The 24819-nt window shown below is 41.0% G+C and overlaps 1 protein-coding gene and 1 long non-coding RNA gene across 3 annotated transcripts in view; one reads left to right on the forward strand and one right to left on the reverse strand.

Annotated features, from left to right (window-relative positions):
* The window catches only part of EPHA4 (EPH receptor A4), a 147882-nt gene extending 136175 nt beyond the window's left edge, over window positions 1-11707 (reverse strand). Inside the window, exons 1-4 of one of the 2 annotated variants that reach the window (XM_024243504.3) lie at window positions 11581-11700; window positions 9883-10006; window positions 6400-6467; window positions 1633-2296 (exon numbers count right to left, since the gene is read on the reverse strand). In XM_024243504.3, the coding sequence (XP_024099272.2) occupies window positions 1633-2296; window positions 6400-6467; window positions 9883-9973 (823 nt within the window). In that variant the 5' untranslated portion in view covers window positions 9974-10006; window positions 11581-11700. Of the gene's footprint in view, window positions 1-1632; window positions 2297-6399; window positions 6468-9882; window positions 10007-11580 lie in introns of both variants that reach the window. The other variant, XM_054549896.2, reaches the window with a different exon arrangement.
* Window positions 11708-18663: 6956 nt separating this feature from the next.
* Window positions 18664-24819, forward strand: part of LOC129058141 (uncharacterized) — a 70273-nt gene continuing 64117 nt past the window's right edge. Inside the window, exon 1 of the long non-coding RNA XR_008523031.1 lies at window positions 18664-18980. This is a non-coding gene — a long non-coding RNA (uncharacterized LOC129058141). The remainder of the gene's footprint in view (window positions 18981-24819) is intronic.

A 24819-nucleotide genomic window follows, 5' to 3' on the forward strand; every position in this document is an offset into this window, starting at 1 on the left:
TTATCTAGTAGTTGCTAAGTCAAGAGCAAACCAAAATTCGAGGCCTTAATCTTTATTTTAAAAATCCTTAAATTCCAACTTGTAAACTTTTAAATTTACACATTTCCTTTTTTTTTTTTTTATTTTTAACACTGAGTCAACAGAAAAGATAGCCACTCTTTGTTCTATTTACCACAAAACGAAACAGCATTCACTGTTAGTTACTCCTAGAAATAACTATAGCTATGCAGGAATGCCACTTCAGAAAAGTGTAAACTATGAAAGGAGTAACATGTAACTTTATGACACCAAATCACCAAAAAATGCAATTTTCTTCAGGTTCTAACTGGATTTTCAGTCAATCAAGTGGATTGCCCCCCCATAGTTAATCCCACCCTGTCATTAAGATGGTTGAAATGCCAGACAAATTGTTTGGCAGTCAGGTAATTCAGGCCCTTTAACCACCAAATCAGATGAACCATGGGGCAATGCCATCTACAGCTCAACAATTACCCGGAGAAAAGATTAATCTGATTGTTCCATAGATGAGACCAGAATTACACTCTAACTATTTAGTAGTAACCATAACGGGATTGGCAGCCGCAGACTATTGATAACTACTATTATAAAAACAAATATCAAGCAAGACAAAAACTGGGAATAAAAGATATTTTTAAGTCTTATTTCACACATGACAAACAATCTGTATAAGTAGGAATTACTCTCATCTCTTACTCAGATATAAAGTTTCTGTAAAGCAAAGGACTTTATACACTCCCCAGTATTCTGACAGGAAGGGGTAATAGGCAAGAATAAATTGCATACACTGAACCTTAGGTGAGAAAAAAAAATCCACTTAGAAATATGGTAAGTATTAATTAACGTGATAAAAATACATAGATTTCTTCAAAAACTCAATAACTGAAATCAATAGCAAACTGGGTCAAAATTTGCTATTGCTTCTGACCACAGATCAAATAAGAAGACTCTTGCTTGCTTAATTACCACCTCCTAAGAGAAATAAAGAGGTCTTTCATCAAGATTAATTTCATTTAGAGAACCCATCAGTGGGTGCTCAGGGAACAGAATGTACTTGAAGCAATGTCACTCCACTTTGTTGGGTCGCATCTCCACTGGTCCACAAGGCAGAAAGAAAAAATGGACTTTCTTCACTCGATTTTAGTCAGTGGGAGGGAACTGGAACAACTTAATCCTAATTTCACATTTAGATCATTCATGCACATAAGCAGAAGACGGGAGATATTTACTATCTTTGTCATTTTACCAAGTCCATAGACAGGAAAACTATGGCTCAAAAATGTGTCCGCCCTCTTTAAGTAAGGATCAATCAAGGCTGTTTCTTCAGCTTGTTCATTTACATTTCCAAGGGCGCATCAAGCCAGTTCAGATATAAGTGCCTGTTAGCAAATGTGTTTGGCTTTCTGCTGATTACAGCAGCATCATTTATTTTGTCAGTATTAGAAAAGTCTTAGCTTTGCCACCTGGAGCTATAGCACTTGCTCATTAGACCCCTATGTCCCACCACATCCCACAGGGGCTACTAATTACTGGCTTTACTCCATTTAGTCTCATCTCTGATTTAATTACTTGCACTAAGCCCCAGTGAAAAAACTACAATATGGACCCTCTTACCTTGGCATTCTCCGCTCCGCTCCTCATGCCCAGCGTTGCATAGGCAGTTGCCAATGGGTACCAGCCATTCACCATCTGCCCCACAGTACATTTTTGGCACATCCTTCTCTTCTGAGTTGTTGACACAGGAGCCTCGAACTTCCACCAGGGAAGACGTATCAGCCCCTGTGATGGTGTCAGGAAACTGGGCCAGATTGCGGACTGTGAGTGGACACTTTTTATAGAACACACGGACTGATACCAGGGCGATGCAGGCCCCCACATCCTGAAAAGCCAGGTAAAACCCCTTTTTGCTTAATGGCCCTACATCCCGGATCTCGGTGTTCAGCTTCATGATTCTGTCACCAATGTCCACTTGGGTGAAGCTCTCATCAGCAGCAATGGTGTCAATTTTGACAAACTGGTTCTCTCTGATGAAACGCTCTTTGTCGTTGTCTGATTCATAGTAGTACAGGTTAAACGTCTCCTTGCAAGTCCCCATGACGCCCGGAAGACTATTGCAGTCCCTCAAGGTGAATTTAATCTCAATATACACCCTCTGAGCCCCTTCTCGGGTGATCCAATCAGTTCGTAGCCAGTTATTCTGGCTGGGTTCCATCACATTGCACACTTGGTAGGTTCGGATTGGTGTATTTTTTTCATCCATGATACTCACTTCCTCCCACTGCAAAGATCCAAAGCAGATGTATCAACTACAAAGTTTCATCATGCAGTGATTTGTCAATCCCATTTTATTCTCATAGGACACCTGATTATTTTTCTTTCAATAATGAAGCAAACTACTGAGCACCAATCATCACTAATAAAGGATCTTATGAGAGATAAGATAATATTTTATTGAGGAAGTGTGTTTGTTTGTTTAATTGTTTCAATCTTTTGCCTGAAATCCAGAGGCAATGGTGGATTTACTGCTTGTGAGTTCTCAGCAGTTCCTTGTGGTGGTCCAACAACCTCAAATTCACCTATTACAACAGCTACAATTTCAAGTGGCAACAGTTCAAATTTACTCATAAATGAAAAACTAGTATGTGTATTGTTTCAACCACTGAGCACAGACCAGCAAATTAAGGGCAGGAAGAGCAGAGCTTGCCAAAGGAAGACAATTATCAGTTAATTAGTAGTGCTCCTGTCAGAACTTTGCTCTCTAATACCTTAAAAAAAAAAAAAAAAAAAAGGCAATTGATTTTTTTGGCACCCTCACTACTCTTTAAAGGTGAAAAGAAAATCCCACCATTCTGGTTTCAGTAATCCTAGGAAGACAGGGAGTAAATTTTATGGCTGTATTTCTCAAATATGCTATCATTTATAACAGTAGACAACTTTTCAAGACTGTGTATTCAATTAAAAAATTTGTACGTGTTCTCATTTTTAAAACATAGACAAATAACAAAACTAGAAAACAGACATGCTTTGCTTCTAACTCTTCCATGGGCATTAAAAATAAAATAGCAAGCGGTGTTTATGACTGAAGGCCCAAGAAAATGAAAGGATATGGTACCATTTTCTTTGTATTCCACTTCCTAACACAAAGAATCTAATGGTAGGACAACTTGAATTCAGCAGAATTCACTGTGACTAAAGTAATAGTTTCACTGTCATTATGGCTTTTAAAAATAATCCTAAAAGCAGCAAAACTTTTGGGACTCCTACTAGGCTGGTAGGCAGCCTCAAATTTTTCATTAACATCTACAGTAATGCATTGATATAGATCTGTTATAAATCAGCTTAAGTATTTAACAAACATATGAATATAATTAGAAGGAACAAAAGATAGTTTTTTAAAAAAAATTGTATTCTGTAATAGCTCCACTTAAAGCTCCATGCAGTCCAATGTAGTACATAGAATCATAATGTATCTTTTAACAGGTTTCCCAACTGTGCACTGGCAAACTCTTAGTGGATGGAAATGTTACTATGTGAAGGACCATAAGCCATAAAATTCTGTATCCTTTTCATCTGCTACCATTATAAAAGTTGAAACTAGGAGGGGTAAGTGCCCTGTGGCGATGAAAATTTCTTTTTATCCAGTAAGCAATAAAATCACCAGTAATTTACTTATTTTAGGAAATTCATGTAAATCCAAAAATAGATTCCCATCTTCAAAAAAACCTACTCAGCATGCTTCTCTTCTCAGAACAATGGGAATATGGAAAAACACATTTATCAATGAAGGCACATAGGGTATCTCTACAGGGTTCATTCAGGTCTAATATGAACTTTGCAGCCCGAACGTAATTGTCTAACCACATTGATCAATTCACTGGAACAGTGACAAATCCTCCCTTAGTTTTATATTTCACGTCAGTGTCAGCAACTCAATATACTCTTTTAAGTGAATATTACCAAGAAAGTAGCTTTTTGCTACAACGATGTTATCAGGAGCCATCACTTTCCCTAATTCTCATGTCTTGCTTAGTTGTTCTTATAGACAAACAATGGATTGTCTCTGATTCTAATTTATATTTTCCTTGGTGGTATTATCAAATCAAGTTTGTTTTTTTCTTTTTAAACATAACAACAACAACAAATAAATGACATTATCAGACCAAATTAATATCTCAAGTTAATAGTGAATAAAGACATTAAACATCCTAACTGCAAGCAGAGATTTTAGAATGATCAAGACTCAATATGCTTTTACTCTCAGCTAGAAAGAACTTTTTAAAGACAATCAATCCATTCCTCATTGATAGATACCCAATTCATTCCTTTGCTTTAAGCCTGAAAAAGTCCTCGTCAATTATAAAATCTAGAGATTAATTAAACTTTATAACTTGACACAATTTCTCAATGGCTACTATGTATTTTGCAATGACTAATTCTTTTATATACAAATAAAATTTCATTTATCTTACAATAATGCTTAAAATGTTACATGCCTAATATTTAAGGAAAAGAAAAAAAAACCTGCTTATATCCAGCCCATTAAAAGTACTGGGTTGTATACAATCAGCTCTGCATAGTTTTAAATAGACTTCAAGTCAACCAAGATAAGTTTTGTGTCTAGAAAAAGTGACCAGGTGCTCTTTCAGCAGCTCTGGAGAAGAAGAAGAAGAAGAAAAAAAAAGATGTCTGCAGCATATTCAATTGCAATAAAAGCTTTCCAGAAACTAGATAGACTATGGACTATACCCTAAAATGCGTCAGTCCTTGCTGTCATATCGTTCACACGTGTATTTAGTGAAACAAGTCAGGTTCAAAATTTGATTGGATGTATATACTCTCTTCAAACTGAAAAGCAGCCAGTAAGAAAAATAAGGCTCATTGAATTTATTAATACAAGTACTGACACTTTCCATCCTCAATTTTACCAGCAGTTCTAATACATTTTAATCTACCAAGAAATACCCCTGGTACATGTAGCCTGGGAAAGCCTCGCCTGAATCAGTGACCTTTCCAGGGTATAGGATTAACAATGAGTCTGACTCTCACCAAGATAAAGCTGTATCTTTCTTCACATTCAAAGGATGAGGGCAATTGCCTGCAATCGGTGAATACAGCCTGTCTACACTGCCAGAGGCCTGCCAATCACTCCTCCCTCCTTTAAAAAAGATGGTTTTAAGGGCAGACTGGAATTTTTCAGGAGAGAACAAACCAATGGCAGTCAAGTTCAGGCAGAAAAAATAGGAAGACAGGGCGATCTGTTTTCTTTCAGGTGGATTACAAAATCTGTTTGCAACAAGACAGCCTAAAATTCTCCATTTTCATGACTATTTTCTTGCTTAGTCTTAGTTCTGAAATATGTCCTTGATAGCAGACTCTATGAATCTTTATTTTAAAATCCTTCATTCTTTATTCAATGGACCGGTGTGGAGCCCACGCCAGGTTCTAGCATTACAATTTTTGCCTAGTAAAGACTCCTAATCTTTCACCCTCATTGTTTTTAATCAATGGACTCAGCCATAAACTATCAAGCCTGTGAAGGTAGGATAATTTGTTTAATTTTAAAAGGATTTGAGAGTTATTTCAGTTTGGCAGAAGTCAGTCACATGTTGTACTGTTTTCTTTCCAAAGCTGATTCATTCTGACTGGTTATTTAGGGGGAGGAGAATGTGGCCATTGACCTAGTAAGATGGAGGCAGTAATGACAAGTATTACAAATTCGAGAAGAAATGAAGTGATGCTTTTTTCCGATCTTATAATCCAGCCTACTCAATCCCCAAAGATTCTTCAAGATTACAGACACTTAAACTTTTCATATTTAGCACCATTAATGCACAAGCTTGGGGTTTTCCGGACACAAGTTCGCATGACTGTCTCTCAATGTGCAAGAGAACAGCAGCTGACTTAAGAGTGAGAGCAAGGTACAGAGCCTTCCTGCAGTTCATGCAGGTACAATTAGAAATGTCTTCTCTCTCTTATCTTTATTTATTCTTTTTTTTTTTCATCTGGAAGCAGGACAATTGCTCTTAAATTAACCTTGTCAGGACTTCACAGCCATCACAGTGACAGGCATAAATTCTAGTTTGGTCCCCGGATCATATTTCCTGTTGGTATTTTAGTTTTAAATAGGCATCTAAGTCTGTGCCTCCACCAGTCTCCTAATTTTGAAACCGCTTTCTGCCCTTTTGGTTTCTAGTTCTTCCATGACAGAGTGATCCAAAAGGAGTATAGGATTTCTCCAACAAAGCGTAATTCACTTCATAGGCCACAGCGGAAATCTGACCCCCTCACCACAATCAACAAGAATCAAGCCATTAGGACTCTCAGAAAGTTGCTAATCACTCCTTTTTTACCCTTTGGATCAGAGAGCAACTCAGGACTTACCCCTCCTTCCAGAGGGCTTGCTATCCACCCAAGTTCTCCCTGAACAGATCTGGAATCCAATAAGGTAACTGCAAAAAACAAAAGAAAAATAGATTAATTTCCAATTGCAAAAAGCCAATAACACAAAAACCATTTGCCTGAGCGTTTCCATATGTGCTGAGGGTGCGCATATCCAACACTGATCAAAACCTAGACTTGGGCTCACTTATGTAAATAATCATTACTCATTTGATCTTCTCCCCCTCTTTAAATCTGCAGGTTCTTATTTATTTAACTTGCTTAGCATTTAAAATTCCATCCTAGGACTCACTTGATTCATTTTTCTAAAAAGGATGAATAGAGAATCTGAAGTACAATTCAAAAAGATAAATACATCTATGTAGAGCAGTTACACTCCAGAGCAAAATCTGCATTCATCTCTGTCTGGTATCTACTAGAATTATTTGTTTTTGCAAGTTTCAGATGACCACATAACTCATCAGGGTGACAGAGCCACAAGTGAATTCTCTCTTCTATCAGAGAGTATCCCATCCAAAGGGTGAGGAAAAGGCTCTGCCTAACATTTTCCCTCCCACAACCAAGTAAATAGTCCCTGAATATGGTATCCGCTGCTTTTTTAAATATCAAAGTTTCAGAAAGACGGAATGCCAGACGTGCAGAATCAGAATGCAAATGTACCGAAAGTATTCTCTCTTTCTCAAGATGTGTTGGGGACAATCAGAGACTCGTCTTCCACCCGTAGGAAATCACTGGCTTGAATTTTAGATATGGAGTGCTGCCTAACGGCTTTAGTGTGCTTGTGCTACACCTAAGAGTGCGTCAAAGCTTGGGGGGAAGGGAGGACAGCCTACCGAGCTGCGGTACCGCGCTCAGGCTAGAACAGCGCTAGGTAAGGGGAACATCCAAAGGGACAGAATGAATTCAAAACCTCTCTTTCCCACCGAGATCTGCAGTCCTGGGGGTCGAAAGGCCCACCTCAAAGGAACCACTGGGTTATTAATTTGATCAGCCAGGCTGGCTCTTCAGGTTGGGGGCGGGGTGGGAATGGGAAGCCGCCATCCGTACTCATGGCACCCCAACACTCAAGCTTACCCCCAGGCCCCTGGATTCTGCCCACTTTCCCTCTCATTTCACCTCAAAGTCAATGAGTTAAAAATCAGTCTCTTTCCCCTAGTTTTCCTGGGGAGTCTGAATTCCTGGGGTCTGTTAATGATTTTAAAATGTAGAGCCTTCCCTGGGTCGCTCCCGCCTGGAGTTCCCGCCCCCTTCCCTCCTCTCCCCTCCCCACCCCACCCCCACCGCAACCATTCTCTCCTCTCTGTCCCTAGAGAAAAGCCCGCTACATCCATTTGGATTTATGTAAGGTGGATTAGGGACACAAAGGAAACAATAAGACCCAATTTACAAAAAAAGGGAGGGAGTAGAAAGGGAGGGTAAAAGGGAGAAAAGGAAACGTGATGGGAATAGAAAGCAACAAAGTGAATTAATTTTTAAGGGGGAGGTGGGGGAGGGGAGGGGAACAGACATCCCTCCCTCCCCTTCAACATTAGCCTAGGGCTTTCAGCGCCTTTTTGTCTTGGGCTCCCAAGTTTTTCTCCCCCCCCACCCCCAAAAAAGAGGGGGTTTAAAAAAAGAAAGAAAACAGTCTCTACATCTGAGGCGAGAGAGGTCTCAGGGGACGTCCTAACAAGTGTGTGAAGTGGCCAGGAGAACGCGGGATCCACGATTTCGCTCAGGGGAATGAATAACCCTAGGGACCGAGGGGCGGCGACGGCCGAGATGGCACCAGAACCACCAGAAGCCACGTCGGAAGGAGAGGGGAGACCTAGAGGGCGAAAGAGCGCCCCTTTCCTCCCAAGCGATGTCTGTGGGCAGGTGTATAAATCTCTCAGAGCCTCCGTCTGGAGAGCTCCGGGTACCAGCTGCCCAGCCAAGGCTAAGTTGGTTTTTGGCTCCCTCCTTCGGAACAGGGAAAACGATAGATTGCACAGGGATGGATGGACGGATGTCTGGAGAAATGGAAAGATGAATGGATGGGTGGATGTATGGGTGGATGGATGGAGGGATGGATGGACGGACGGACGGACAGATATGTGGATGGATGCGTCATGGATGGATGCATGGACGGACGGACGGACAGATATGTGGATGGATGCGTCATGGATGGATGCATGGACGGACGGACGGGTTCACGGAGAGATGGATGGATGCATGGATGGATGGATAGACGGATGGACGGACGGATAGATAGATGGATGCCGGAAAGGAGAAGAATGAGAGATGGATGTGAGACTAGATGCACGCAGGCCGGAGCACCAGCATACGCTGGAACACAGCACTAGCATACACTCGAACACACGCGCACACACTCAGGACATTTGCGCACATACAATCCTCCGCGTCCGCTTCCACGCAGGCATTCGCGCACCTACATACACGCAGTTGCACGCGCGCGCACACACACACAGACAAGCGCAGACATGCACACACACGCAGACATGCACACAGACATGCACACACACACCACACATGCAGAGATGCACACACACGCAGACATGCACACACACACACACACACACACACACACACACACACACAGTTCGTCTCTCCCTGGGTTTCTCAGAAACTGAATGATCACCGTCCCCCCGCCCCGCCCCACCTCCCGACACAGACACACAGGCACATACAATCCTCCCAGCACGTCCGAACGGATGCACAGAAAACTGAGCACCCAGATGGGTCCCGTCGATCTCGCACGTTAGCTCTAAACTGTGTGCAATTCTGGGGCGAAAAGCTAAAACACGACTGCTTTCAACTTGCCGGCGGGTTCCCCAAGTCTGCGGGGCGAAGAGCTCGGGCCCCTCAGGCCCGCAATCGCACCCTCGGGGCGCTGGGCTTGGCGAGGAGAAAGGTGTCTGACTCCGGGTGCTAGAAATCAGGTCACTGGCGCCTGACGAGCGGCGCCAAGACGGCTGCGCTGCGGAGCAGGCCCCGCAGCCCGGTCCCGAGAAGCGCAGGGCTCGGGAAACTTTGTAGAAACCAGAGCTCGAAAGGCTTTCGCTAGAATCCGGGAGCACCAAGCCTTCACTGTGCTCCAGGCTGCGTTTTCCCCTCGCCCCGGGCTGGCTCAGGAGAGGACGTGGTTGTAATTTTTTGTTTTTTTAAATCCTGGCGTTGTCTCCCGTGCATCCCCTCGGGGCGCCTCGAGCGGGCCTCTCTGGCGGATGCTGATAAACTTTGGCCTTTCGTTACAAACTTGGACAGACCCGCCGCGTGCACGGGTCACCGCCTCGGGGCAGGCTGTCCGGCGATTCCCCGCTGCGCCTTCGCCGATCCCCTCGCCTCAGCCCCCTTCTCCCGAATCGGGACGCACCATTCACGCTGGGCTCCCCCCGCACCACCTGGCCCTGCGCTCCTGAGGACCCCTCACCCGCGATGGCCCCTCGCTGTCCCCGACCACAGAAAGGCCGTCCCCGCTCTTACCTTCATTCGCGGGGTACACCCTGGAACCTGTGACAGCGTCGCAAATCCCGAAGAGACACGAAAAGAGGGCGAAATAGAAAATCCCAGCCATGGTTCGCCGGTGCCAACGCTGCTCCTGCCGCTTCTATCCCAGTGGAATAAATGCTTAAGTTAGGAGAGCAGAGGGCTGAAGACATTGCCAAGGGGGCGGGCCCGGCCGGTGACGTGAGCCCGCCAGTCCGGGGCTCGCGGCCAATGGCGGCGCAGACGGGGCGGCCGAGGCCCCGCCTTCACCGCTCAGGGCCCGCCCCAGGGTTCCGCCCCCTCCGGGCTCCACGGGGCGCGCGGTCTCCCGGGGCTCGAGGGGGCGACCACGGCCGGGTCCCCGCCTCCCGCCTGCCGGAGGGAGCCAGCGGGATCCCCCACGTCACCTCGAAGGTCGAGCCCCTGGACGGCGGAGGGACCTTCGAAAAGCTCGGAATTGACCGAGGGGAGCCAGAGAAGAGGTTGGCAACCTTTTCTCCCACCACGGGCGGTTTAAGATGGAGGAAAACGCTCTTTTATTGAAATAAAAGAAGTCTAAATTGACCTGCGGTTGCTTCTTTAGGAGGGTCGACGTGTCTGCGTCCAGCGCGCCCGGGCTGAGCTGCACACGCGCGCCTGCCACCGCCACCCTCTGCCACTTTGCCCTGTTTCGTCTTTACGGCGCTTCCCCCTCTGAAATACTCTTTGCGGGGAGTTTTGTGGCTCTATAACTCGCTTCTTTCCTGGCTCCCCTGATGCCTGGAGAGCGGGGACCTACTTGGTCCCCAACGTCCAGCCCGCAGCAGGGCTCCGTCACTGTCTCCAGAGACTGAAAGAATGACTTTCTAGCCGTAACGAAGTCCCCCCCGGCCCCGTCCCCCTGCACATGCCGTGGACCTCGCCCAGGGCCCAGGACGCCCCGAGATGGCCTTGGGCTGCAGGAAACCAGTTGTGGATTTCCCGGGGGCAGGATTGGGGGGGAGTCCCTGGAACTGGGCCTAGCCTGTCCGGGAGCGGTGGGGTAGAAGCGAAAGGCTTAAGTGTGGGTGCGGAGACTTGCAGCTGCACAGACAAGGCAGACCCGGACTGGGAAGCTGCCCGGAGCGGCTGCTGCGACTCTCCGCTCCGACCTAGCCGGGACTGCCCTCCCTGACCCGGGAGAAGACGGCGAGAAGGAGGACCCGCAGAGCCCCGCCCGGCTGCTCCGGCCCCGGGGGCACTGGCACCATCGGGCTGTGGTCTTTTCCCGATGCCCGAGCCGTGGACGCGGCCACCTAAGAGCGGTCTGGCGAAGGCAGCGCAGCCGGTGTCCCAGGGACCGGTCCCCAACGCCACTCGGTGCATTTCCCCAGGCGTTGGCGGGAGCACTGATTCCTAGCAATGAGGTCTCCCTTCGCCTTCCCAGGCCGCCCCTCCTCTGACTCCCTCCAGAGCAGGGCCGAGTTTTCCTGGGGAGCCTGGGTTCCGGCGGCCGGGAAGCCGCGGGGAGGTGGAGGAGCCTCTCCAGCCCGGCCGCAACTCATCGTGAGCCAACTGCGCCACCTGCCGGCCAGATGCGGGAGTGTGCGGTCCCGGAGGAAGGGCGAGCGGACTAAGACCGCAACCCGCAACCCGCAACCCCGCAGAGAGGTGGTGCGTGCGGTTGGGCGAGCTTTTCAGCCACCGCCAAGTCTCGTGCACTAGGGCTACTCCTACCGTGGGGCTGCGGGCAGCGCTCAAGAGGTCCTGGAGTCTGTCGTGACTCTTGCCTGCTGGATTTCAAAAGATGGAATCGGAAAGCGTTTCAAGGAGAAACTCCTAACAAACCTTCCGGGGGTTGCCTGAGTGGCTGCTCTCGGAAAAGCGGATCCTAAATAAAACGGGAGGGGTGTAGGGCGACGTCGAGGAGAGGACAGGTCTCGAGTCACTGCTACAGTTTCAGGTCATTGGGCTCCGCAGCAGATCGTGGTTTCCCCCTTGGCTCGAGAGCTGCGCTGGTTTCTCATGCAAACTCAGAGCCGAGCTAATGACATGAGCAACTTTTACTTTTACACAAGATGAGCTCGCGTGCCGAGGCCCTGGGCGGCGGCTCTGTGAGTTGGTGGCCCGGAGGAACAGCTTGTGCGAGACTCTGGGCATTTCGGTTTCTAGATACAAGATTTGCTTAAATGTCACAGTCCAAAGAAGTGGATTGCAGTTATTGTAGCTACTGATTGCACACAAGTAAAAAGGGAAAAAATATGTACTCGGGGGATATATGTATGTGTGTGTGCGTGCATAAATTATTTAAAATAACTGCACTAAATCCCTTTAAGAAATGCAGTTCTAGGTTCTTTCATGTATCTTTCTGAGTTTTACAGAAAAAGAAGACGAATATTGGTCCCTGTCATTTGGCACACAGATTCAAAAGAGAAAAGAATAATCCGAATTCTTTTTGAAACCTTTTTAAACAATAGATGCTGGTTGCCTCTCTGCAGGAGCTTGAGTGTTGCATGTATCTATCTGTGGCTGAAATGGGAAACTGCCTGCCTGCATTGTTATAAACAGTAAAATTTCTAAAACATGTACCGTTTTTTTCCCCAGGATATGCACATCGAATATTAAACAAAGTCTTTCCAGACACAGCTGCCTGAAAGCAAGGCATCATTTGCTAGAGTACATTCACTGACTTTCCCTTTTTTCTTCCTATGTTTTAGTTCAGGACCCAAGGCAGCCCGATAATCAGGAGAACCAAGAAGCAGGAAATGCTAACTTGGAAAAACTGAACTATAACTTCCTCTTTAAATCATTTCTGGGTTGCAGAACAGAAATGAGCTGCTAAAAATTTCTCTGTCCATTGTGACTACCCAGAGCAAAGGTGTTCTAACCTAGCAGATATGATTCCTTGAAGAGTAAGGCAAAATTTTAAAAATGATAGTGGCCTTTGTCCATCATCAATGCAGAAAACCCCCCACATTATAGGAAGACATCCTGGAGTTTTCAAATGTTGGAGACTGTTCACAACACATCAACGGAGTCATAAGGATACAATGGAGTATCATACCTTTAAAAAGTACCTAAAATCACCTAATTTTAAAATAAAATTGCTTTACTCGAGTAAAACAAGTCTCTTACTACTGTAAAAATTTGGGGTTATTTTGAATCCACTAAGAAACATGTCAAAACATATCTGCTTACACACTTAATGAAAATAGTAATTGAATAATCCGAAAACAATGATATACTTTTTTTTATACAGTGCCTACCACAAACCTTTGAGCTACGAACTACCTTGTAAATGCTGAATTGAATTAAGATTGAATTCCAAAGGTGTTTTTAATCTGTAAAAGACGTTTGTAAATAGCACCAAGCATCCCAGGGTTTCCACCTCTATGTGGAGGGCCAATTTCACCAAAGTAAAGAGAAAGGAGCCTTTGACCTGTAGACAAATAGTGATAGGGAGGGTGTATGAAAGACTGGAGAGACAGAGAGAATAAGAAGATGAATCAGCTCTGCTTTTTTAGGCATCCTGGTGGATTTTTTGTGAATAAAATGGAACCTGCCCATAGTGCTCCAATGATTCCCTGAGTTCTCTTTTAGAGAACCAGAACTTTCAATTCAGACAACCCCAATTTGATACTTTAGCTGGGCTTTTTCTAGCTGTGTGTCTTTAAGTTCCTTGACCTCTCTGAGATATGGTTTTCTCATCTATAAATTGTAGATAGTTAACATTATATGGTTCTTCTAAATACTGAATGAATGTTATAGAGCTTCTGGTATAGTACCTGGCGTGTGTTAGTCAGCTGTTATTACTCATTTTTATTTTTATTTTATGAGACAGGGTCTCACTCGGGTCTCCCGGGCTGGATTGCAGTGGTGTGATCATGGCTCACCACAGCCTCACTCTCCCCAGGCTCAGGTAATATTCTCACCTCAGCCTCCCAGATACCTAGAACTACAGATGTGTGCCACCACACCTGGCTAATTTTTTGTATTTTTAGTAGAGATGGGGTTTCACCATGTTGCCCAGGCTGGTCTCAAAATCCTGGGCTCAAGCAATCCTCCTACGTCATCCTCCTAAAGTGCTGGGATTATAGTCATGAGCCACCATGCTTGGCTATTGTTTCTCTAAAATAATATTTAATTAATAAGCATTCACATTGTGAAATGAGAAATCATTTGTTCAGCTTGAATTTTTCCTTCCACAAGGAAACCAAGCACTATGATTTACCTTTTGTGCTCCATGAGAAAAAGATGCTTTATTTTATCAACTCCTAGAGTAGGGAAGGGAAATAAATTCTAAATTCTTCTCTTCTTTTATTGTTGATTTATCACAGCTGACATCCAACTTTTATATTCCTAGGTAATTCCACTGGATTTGGACCTAGAGGCTATGCTTGTCTTCAAGTAGAATAGTGTAAAAAATAAGTGAAAGAAGGTGTGAGGAATCCAGAGTCCCACAACCAAGTGGTAATAAATAACCAAAGCTCTACCTAATGAAATTCCCACCGTTGTTAGAAAATGCTTCTACCACAAGCTACTGCATCTTAAATATACTAATTTGACACAACAATTGGTGGGCTTCCGGAAGCCCCCAGGAAACCCAACTGGAGAGTTCATGCTTTGATGTCAAGGCTTTGATGCTGTTTGTTATGCAAATAAGAAGCAGGACACTTATGAGCCCTTTACACCTGAGTGTGAAAAAAAAAATGGCTGCAGAGCTCAGGTCTTCATGCATCAAGAGGATGAGAGAGCAAGACAAAGCAAGAGGCCTTTTTTTGTTTGTTTCATTTTTTTTTATAAGTTGTTGGGGTATAGGTGGTATTTAGCTACATGAGTAAGTTCTTTAGTGGAGACTTGTGAGATCGTGGTGCACCCATCACCCGAGCAGTATACATTGCACTGTATTTGTTGTCTTTTATCCCTTGCCCCTCCCATCTTCCCCCCAAGTCCCCAAAGTCCATTGTATTATTCTTATGCCTTTGCATCCTCATAGCTTAGTTCCCATGTATCAGTGAGAACTTAGGATGTTTGGTGTTCCATTCCTGAGTTACTTCACTTAGAATAATAGTCTCTTTTGCATCACTGAGGTGAGGTGGGGCAGACAGGAAGGTTGCAGTTCTCAAGGGAGCAAGGCTTTTCTAAAACTTCATTTGATGCCGTCCGTGAATTTTACTCGGTTCTAACAAACATTTCTTCAGTGTCTACTATGTACCAAATCCCACATGAGGAAGAGGTCAGGAGATCGAGACCATCCTGGCCAACGTGGTGAGACCCCGTCTCTATTAAAATACAAAAATTAGCTGGGCAAGGTGGTGGGTGCCTGTAATCCCAGCTACTTGGGAGGCTGAGGCAGGAGAATCGCTTGAACTCAGGAGGCGGAGATTGCAGTGAGCCAAGATCGAGCCACTGCCCTCCAACCTGGCAACAGAGTGAGACTCCATCTCAAAAAAAAAAAAAAAAAAAGATTTCTTCCTAGTCATGACCATATGTGATATCCACCGCACAGGGTTGTGGGGGCCAGAAATCATCAGGGACCTTTCCACCACCAGAGGCCCAAGATGGAGGAGGAGAGACAGAGAAGGCATGTGCCAAGATGCTCAGTTCAGTTCTCTAATAACTCTAGATCCTTCTCAGGAACATTTTGCAGAGACAATGTGTCCTTCTGGAGGAGAAATTAGAGGAGATAATTTGCATCTCTTTTTGGCTGCATTGAGAAAATGAGTTAAACATCAGAACAATTTTATGTTTTAGGCATGAAAGCCGTTCCCCAAAAGAAGTGTAAAATGCTTTTTACTTGAAACCTTTCAATATAACACCTCTGAGCTGAGGTTCACTCATTCTAACTCAAAATGCCAACACAAAGCTGCAAGCCCCAGATATTAAATATTTTAGCTATTAAACACTTTAATATTTAATAGCCATGTTACTTTGCGGTTATCAAAAGAGCTTTGGAATTATAGTTGTCTTATGATGAAAAATGAATACTATATGTGATACATGTGTGATATATGTATGAATAAAATAAAGCTGGCACAATTTTTTTAGCCACATTTTTTTTTTTTTGAGACAGAATCTCACTGTGTCACCCAGGCTGACTGGATTGCAGTGGTGCGATCCTGGCTCACTACAACCTCTACCTTCAGGGCTCAAGTGATCCTCCCAACTCAGGCTCCTGAGTAACTGGGACTACAAGCACATGCCACCATGCCCAGCTAATTTTTTAAATTTTTTTGTAAAGGTAGGGTCTTACTGTGTTGCCCAGGCTACTCTTCAACTCCTGGTCCCAAGCGATCCTCCTGCTTTGGCCTCCCAAAGTGTTGGGATTACAGGCATAAGCCACCAGCCATTTTTGCCACTCTTAAGAGAGAAATAATTGTCCAATCAGAGCACCAATTTATAGAGGTATTGCAATAGTATTCTGAAAAACAATGTGTAATTACGATACAATGTTGTAAGAAAGAAAATAATATGACTATGAACATAATTTATGATTTACTACACAATGACAATGTAAGTTTGGAAACCTAACTTTTCCTTTCCCCGTCATAATCTAAAGCATTTACAAAGCACTTATGTTCCAAACAAATATTTTGTAATTTCAGAAGATCTCTGAATATTCTAAAGATGTCTAAAATGACAGATAATGCATTTCTTTATGCACAGTACAAATCCTTTAAATGCTTGCTTAGATAATGGAATAAGTGTACTTATAAAGAAAATGTTACTTTTGAAATCATATTTATATCTTATTTCTTTAATCTCACCATTGGTACCAGTTAGTAAATAAGAAAAGCCTTTTCGCTGCTAAAGATTATGCCTTTTGACCATTTATTCAAATGGACTAAAGAGGGAACTCAGTGAAAACCAAGAAACATAGTATAGGTTTTTTCCTAAATTATATAGTATTTGGCTCCAGAGTAAATTAGTGAAACCTTATTAAAATCGGTTGGACATAAACTCTCTAAATACAGAAATACCAAAGTGACATTTATAAATATGGTTTGGTTAAAACTGACATTTTTGGGGGACTTTCTGGACATGTTACATTTAAAAACAATGAAGAATTTATCTAAAATAAGTGTTAACTCAGGAGTCTATAGACAAAGATATGTCATAGAACTTTACAATGTAAAGTGATAAGTGGAATCACTTTCTCTTTGACCTTGACTATCTCTGCACAAATAAATGGGCTTAATTCAGGCAAACAATGTGTTATTTGAAGTAAGAAGGTAAAAAGAAATTCAGTTAGTAACAGATCATTTGACTCAAACTGACATTTAAAGTATCTCAGTTCAACCATTTGTTTTTCTTCATATTCAACTCCGTATGTATACGCACCAAAGATTTTTCTTTTGCAGAAGAAGGAGTTAAAAATAAGGCATTAAAATATAGAGGATGATATTTCCACACCATTGATTATTTAAATCTGTGGTTCTATATAAAAGTAGCTTTTTTTTTTTTGAGATGAAATATCACTCTTGTTCCTCAGGCTGGAGTGCACTGATGCGATCTCAGCTCACTGCACCCTCCGCCTCCCAGGTTCAAGCAATTCTCCTGTCTCAGCCTCCCGAGTAGATGGGATTACAGGCACCTGCCACCATGCCCAGCTAATTTTTGTATTTTTAGTAAAGACAGGCTTTCACCATGTTGGCCAGGCTGGTCCCAAACTCCTGACTTCAAGTGATCTGCCTGCCTCGGTCTCCCAAAGTGCTGGGATTAAAGGCATGAGCCACTGCATCCAGCTTAAAAGTAGCTTTTTAAGAAAGAACACCCTTAGCCATCTCTGGCTGAATTGGAGGTTATGTTGTCCCAGTTTAGTATGTCTTTCTTTGTACATGATAAATATTACAGGATTTATCTCCTGAAATTTAATGCTTCTCTTTGACATTCAGGATTAACATGTATAGAACCACCCTTTTCATCTCTATCACCTTTCTCTCCTACAGCTCTGATTTAAAATAAATTGGAACCAAAACATACACAGGTGATTATGAGAGCGATTCCAACATACTTTAAGAGTAAGGTCCCATGGCTGCAACTTCAACTTGCCTATTTATGTTACATTAGACACCTATCACAGATAATTGAACACTGGCAGAAAATTAATCAAGTCTGTTCCATTAAATGGTCAGTTTGCTGCAGCTCAGGAAAGCTGGCCCCATTTCCTTCGTGTCTCATTATGTTCTCATCTGAAACTTGTATAGTTTTCATTCGGATTGTTGCAATTTAAAATACTCTGATAAATGCCTAGTTGTGTCCGTATTATTTACAGATCACCCTGGTTAAGATACTGAGTGAACTAAATTTGTAATGCAGAAATCATTGCACAGGTAGAAATCATAATGAATTGCAAAAGTAGTGAGGATCTTCAGGGTGCTTTGGGTCTTCCCAACTCTAGCTTTCTTTAGCAATACACTTCTTTTGGCACTTTACAATATGTGTATGTATGTGTTATAGATAGCCATCTATTTATAAACTAGGGTACTTGTTTTAAAAACCTGACTTAGATTAAGAATAAGATTAGCCGGCTTTAAAGCTCTTATACATAATTACTTCACATGGTTAACAATCACCGTGGGCTAGCTCTAAGTCTGGAATGATCTGTGATTTAGAACCTTCCTCTTGCTGTATTCTGACTTAATCTGCTCAGTTCTTTGCTTTTTCCATGTCCACCTACACACCACTGTCCATTTTCCTGCAACCTTTTTGCTGTCAGTCAAGTGACAGCCTTGGATAGAATCTTTGTGTGCCAAGACCTCCTGAGGCCCAGCACCACATTTAGATGGAAAAAGCGAGGGGTGGCAGAAACACAAGGGATTCTTCAAAAGCTGGGGGTGGGAGACTATTAGTGGGAGAGTTTTGGTGCATAGCTCCTTCAGAAACTGCTTTCTCAAACACACACAAAAATGCAAACACATATACCAAACCCCCACATCTGCAGCCTAGCACCAATGTAATGTAAAATCATCCTGGAAGTCAAGCATTCCAAGACTTGTTGAGGCAAAGAATAAAGCACCCTTGCTGTACTTTAACAGGGGTTGGAGCCCAAGAATAGCCCTAGTTTTTATCCTAATGTGAGTGATCCGATGTGTCTAGCTTTCCCTTTCTTGGATTGACTGACTCTTAGCTGACCTGTAAGTACTAACATCTCTTCCTAAAATTACTTGGGAACATTTGTTTTTGCTAGTTGGAGAGAAGCAGGAGGAATGTTCTGCTTATTACTTTGTACAGATTTCACCCTGTATAATTTAATGTCTTATCATTGAAGGGAGGTTGCATCTTATAATACGAAGCCACACTTTTAAGACCTTTCTATTTGTAATAGTGCATTACTTCCCTGAAGAGTCAGATAGGTCATTAATACAAATTAGGTTTTGATCTCTAGAAAAAGAGCCTGAATTGAGACATAGGCCTTATTTTAATTACTTTGTTTTTAGTTGGTGCCATCTGCATTCTGATTATAGAGTCTCTTAAATTTGACTTCATATTCCTGATCAGCTAAAGTTACAGGATCTTTATACAAAATGTTCCAAGTTTTCACTAAAACTACCAGCAACCTGATATTCTCTAAAAATAAAGAGATTATTTTCACCTTGTCACTAGAAATAAAATATATTTTCTTCTGTCTCAATTAAGGCACATGTCACCTAAAATATTTAAATGTTATAAGATAATAATATACTAAAATGAACTTTTTACATTAGCCATACTCAAGTTTTACTTTTCTTGTGTTTCTATTTCTGGGTTTCTTTTATTGGAGATAAGAAGGTATGAAAGTAAAAACTGTGAATGATATAAATTTGAATATTATGGTTTATCTACCTATATAAATTGTCTGTTTTGCTGTCTGTCTCTTGCAACAATTGAGTTTCTCATCTAGCAAGGCAAAAGGCAAGCAGCAGTAGTTATTCAGGGGCAAGAGTATAACCAATAAACCTGAGCAAATAACTTTATAACCCTGGAGCTTATTTGGGATGTTAACACAGATGCTTGGCAAATCCATGAGGAATGTTTGGCGAATGTTTGATTCACCAATGCCTTAAACTTGTTAAGCATAAAGCTAATAATTACCAAGAAAATAATTTCGTGATTTTTTTTTTTGCTGAACATAGCTAATCTCTAAAAACAGTGCTTCTTTTTAATACTTAGTATAAAAATAGAAAAGGCTATGAAATGCAAAGAAGGCAAGAAGGCTGGGAAATTATGTGTACACACACACACACACACACACGACTGAAGAGTGGCAAAGATAGTAAAGCTTTTAACATTTAAAATTAAAGCCATATTATATTATTGATTACTCAGTTTACATAGATTCTTTTTCAAAGATAATTTACCTATTTATAATTCTGTAATATGTTTTGCTATTCGTATTCTGATAAAACACATGCATAATTTAAATCTAGTATCATTTAGTGTTCAACTTTTTTGACGGTTGATTAATTTTCAAAATGATGAAATTGTTGGGAATAAATGAAATAGAACTCGGAATTGGTATTTTAAAGCTCTGGAAACTCCCAATAAATTATACTTGGTTATGGATAGATATAGGCTTTTAGTAAGTTGTCTTCTTTAGTAAGGTAACGCCAAGAATAATATTGGTCTTTAGAATTCAATTTGGGTTGGTTTGGTGTATTTCAATACAAAGTGTACCTGGAGATTATCTGTACAAATATCACACATGTGCACACACAGGCACAAACTCACACAAACCCAGAAATACTCTGTAAGCCACAGAGGTTCATTATTTCCAAAGAATATGCCTGCTAAGTAATACTTCTTAGCTTCTAACTCAGAATAAAAGCAATTTATATAAAGGAGGGGGAAGGATGTTGGTTACTAAAGAAAAAATAGACTTAATTAAAGTCAGCACCTGTATACAATTGCCTCTTTAAGCCTCAAGATAAGTTATTGATTTTCTTTTTTAAATCCATATTATTAAATTTCTCTTTGTTTCTTTACCATGGAATACATATTTTTTTTTCATGTATGTTCAGTGTATTTCATTTGGAAAATAATAACCATAAAAATAAGTTTTGGAATGTATACAATATAGAGGGATATTTCCCTATATATATTTTCTTAAATGATTAGTCTGTAACTAATCCATGAAATAAAATTAAAGTAGCTGATGGTGAAAAATTTCCCAAAACTTTGGGAGGTTTACTTTTTTTCTGTGCTCACATAGAATTTGCATTGACTTTCTTTATGGGGTCCAATCATTATAGCCATTGAAGAAACAAATTTAAATTTTCAAGAAGTTACTTGCTTGCTGCCACGCGAAAGTGAATGGACTTGTGGTTATATCACATTGGACAAATGTGCCCACTTCTGTAAACAGAATATCTCATTACATTTCTTATTGTCTCTGCAGTCAACTTTGGATATCAGGAGCTTGAGGACTGTTTTCCAAAGCTGCAGACATTTGCTGCTGCTTCTAGCTGGTTATTTGCCCCCAACAAAGAGAGGAAAGGCATAAATCCCCAAACAAACACAAATAGCTTAGCTGATTGTTAGCAACTGTGCTTAAAAGTTTGATGGTTTTGAATAGCCAACTGGTGGTTAAAATGAGGTTTAGAGAAGCTGGGGCTTTTCCATTTTTACCTTTGTTCTCACTTTTTCCAGGAATCAAAGATAATTTAGTATTGGCTGACCTTTAAAAATATTCTCAGAATTAAGCATTACCTAAAAATTGATTTCTTCTTGGATATGGCATAGAAGACTCACACACAGATGTAATGTTGGCGGTTTTGACCATTTGAGAGTAGATTTGATTGCCCATGACATGTGATTTGTAACTTTATTGAGACTCACATTTGATTTCAGTGCTTTAAGGCCAAAATAGGGGAGGGAGTCATTTGGAAGACCCTTATTGACCATTTGAATTCAGCTCTTCTCAGCTCTCATGTTTTCTGCTTCTCATCTCGCACACAGTAATTCTCTTTACTTTTATTACATTCTAGCAGGGAAATGTATGTCTACATGAGAGTTTCAGTTTCTTCATCTCTAAAATGGGGCTAACAATAGTGACTAACTCAGGACTGTTGTAAGAACTAAGTGAGACACTCTATATAAAGTCATAAACAGAGTGCTTGACACAAAATAATTGGTTGCTGTTAATATTTTTGCACCTTAATTTGTGATTCAATGGGTGAAGTCACAGGTAATTTCAGTAAATCATTAAAAAAAAGAACCATACATTTTTATTATTTAATATAATTGAAAGATTTTTAAAAGAGTCTCACAAGTACTTTTCTACTGAAGAGTACTGTTTCCATTTGTTATTAGTCTTTTTTCTTTGTTCTTTTATTATAAATTGACAATTTATAATTGTATATATTTATGGGGTACAAAGTGATGTTATGACTTATGAATACAATGTTGAATAATTAAGTTAATTAACATATCTATCACCTCAAATGCTTATCATTTTTTGGGATGAAAACATTTGAAATTTACTCTTGTTGTAATTTCAAAATGTGCAATACATTATTATTAATTATATTAACCATGCTATGCAATCAATTAAAAAAAAACACATTCCTCCTGTCTAACTGAGATTTTGCACCCTTTGTCAAGCATTTTCTTTTCTTTTTTTTTTTTTTTTTTATACCGAGTCTTGCTCTGTCACCCAGGCTGGAGTGCAGTGGCACGATCTTGGCTCACTGCAACCTCTGGCTCCCAGGTTCAAGCGATTCCCCTGCTTCAACCTCCAGAGTAGCTGGGATCCCAGGCACACACTACCACACCTGGCTAATTTTTGTATTTTTAGTAGAGACGGGGTTTCACCATGTTGGCCAGGCTGGTCTCAATCTCCTGGCCTCAAGTGATCCATCTGCCTTGGCCTCCTAAAGTGCTGGGATTACAGGCATGAGCCACCGCACCTGGTCTCAACATTTTCTTATTCTCCCAACCCCCCAGGCTCTGTAACCATCATGCTACTCTTTGCTTCTATGAGTTTGATTGTTTTAGATTCCACATATAAATGAAAATATTCAGTATTTGTTTTTCTGTGCCTGGCTTATTTCACTAAGCATAATGTTCTCCAATTCCACCCACACTGTTGCAAATGACAGAATTTCCTTCTTTTAAAGGGCTGAATAGTATTTCGTTCTGAATACATGCCACATTTTCATTATCCATTCATCTATTGATGGACACTTAGGTTGATTCCATAACTTGGGTATTGTGAATAATGTTGCAATGAAGATAGGAGTGCAGACATACTGATTTCAAACCTTTTGGATAAATACCCAGAAGTGGGATCTCTGGATAACATGGTGATTCTAATTGCAGTTTGTGAGGAACTTCCATACGGTTTTCTATAATGGCTGTACTAATTTATATTCCCACCAACAGTGTAAAAAGGTTCCATCTTCTCCACATTGTTATTAGTCTTACCAAAGATGGCTGCACTGTTAGTCCATAGGGAATCATTTCCTTCCCATAAACTGTCTCTTGCAGAGATTAATTTGTTTTTATATTTAGATATTTTATGTTAGATTTTACCTGTTGCAGAATGTGTGGGTGTATGTGTGTACATGTGTGCAAGCTGTCTCTTTGCCTGGCTATCAGCGTGAGCCACAGCTTCTTTTCACATCTTTTCACATCTGAAATTTACATTGAAATACAGACATCAGTCAAAATTGCTCTCTTCCAAACAAAGACAATACAATCTTAATTAACAGAAAGCGTATTATGCTTAAGATATAACAAAGCGGAACATGGAAATCAAACAAGTTAGCTCAGGGTACTACAAAAACATGTTAAATAATGAAAGGAATATCACATTAGAAGGCAAGAGCCCTAGATTCTGTATTGTTTGATGTTGGACAAGTAGATGCATCTCTTTAAGCCTTACGTTCTAATCTAGATCATCTTTATGGTCCCTTTCAACTCTAATAAAATAACATAATCTTAGCTCTATCAATTTCCACATATTTTCCTTGGGGAAGAATCAAGTTTCATATTCAATCACTTCAAGGTAATTTTCTACTATTTATAAAGAAAGTAAAAATTGAACCAGGTCATATGCAACTTGATGTTTTTGTATGTAAATCCCTTATTTTCTGTAAAAATTCTATAAGGAGAATAGCTGAATCCTATTTTACATTTTATATAAAAAGGTCTGTTTTCCAAAATTACTTGTTTAAAAACTCAAATTTATTAAAAAACACAAACTACTCTGTGTATGTAACTTTTATTATAATGTTAACCTTTATTATGTTTGTGAATGCAAACTATGGATTCATAGCTCTCACAGCTAGAGGGTCTTCATAAATAAAGCAACCCACTCAGATCTGCATGTTTCAGATAGCAAGGCAATAAGCAAACCAACAGAGGGATGCATTTTTAATTAGTCAGCCCATTGCTATCTTTTGGTAAGAAAATTCTCTTGCAGGTTGTAACAAAATCTTTCACTGGGTGGAAAAAGAAGTACAACCTCAGAATCACATGTTTTCTAAGAGAATTATATATTTCAGTACTTTGATAACCTATTCAGATTTTGTATAGTGATAAATTAAACTAAATGATTGGTGTAAAAACAAATCAAGCAAAATAATTTAAGGTTATTGTAAATTTGAGAGATGAATAAAATTGCCATCAGTATCTAGTTTCTTTTTTGTTTTAACTGAGTTAAGTAAGCCAGTATGAGCCAATTCAATTCAAGGCTGTTTTTGAAATATTGTGAGAAAGGAATCTACAATATTATGCTTCAATTTTTAATTTGTATTATAGTGACAAATAAGTTTGGAAAAAGATGCTCTTTGCTTTGGAAAAACTGCTATAAAAGTGAGAAGATAATATTTATCAAAAGAAGCCAGATGCAAAACTGTGAAAGGTTTTCAGAGATTATATTGGGTAGTTCCCAATATTAAATGAGTATCTTTTTCTAAAAAGAAAAAAAATAGTCTATCAGATTATCTCTTCATATGCACAGAGAAAAGGGAATGGATAAATGAAGTAATTATT

Source organism: Pongo abelii, chromosome 11, assembly GCF_028885655.2.
Source record: "Pongo abelii isolate AG06213 chromosome 11, NHGRI_mPonAbe1-v2.0_pri, whole genome shotgun sequence".
Classification (NCBI taxonomy): Eukaryota; Metazoa; Chordata; class Mammalia; order Primates; family Hominidae; genus Pongo; species Pongo abelii.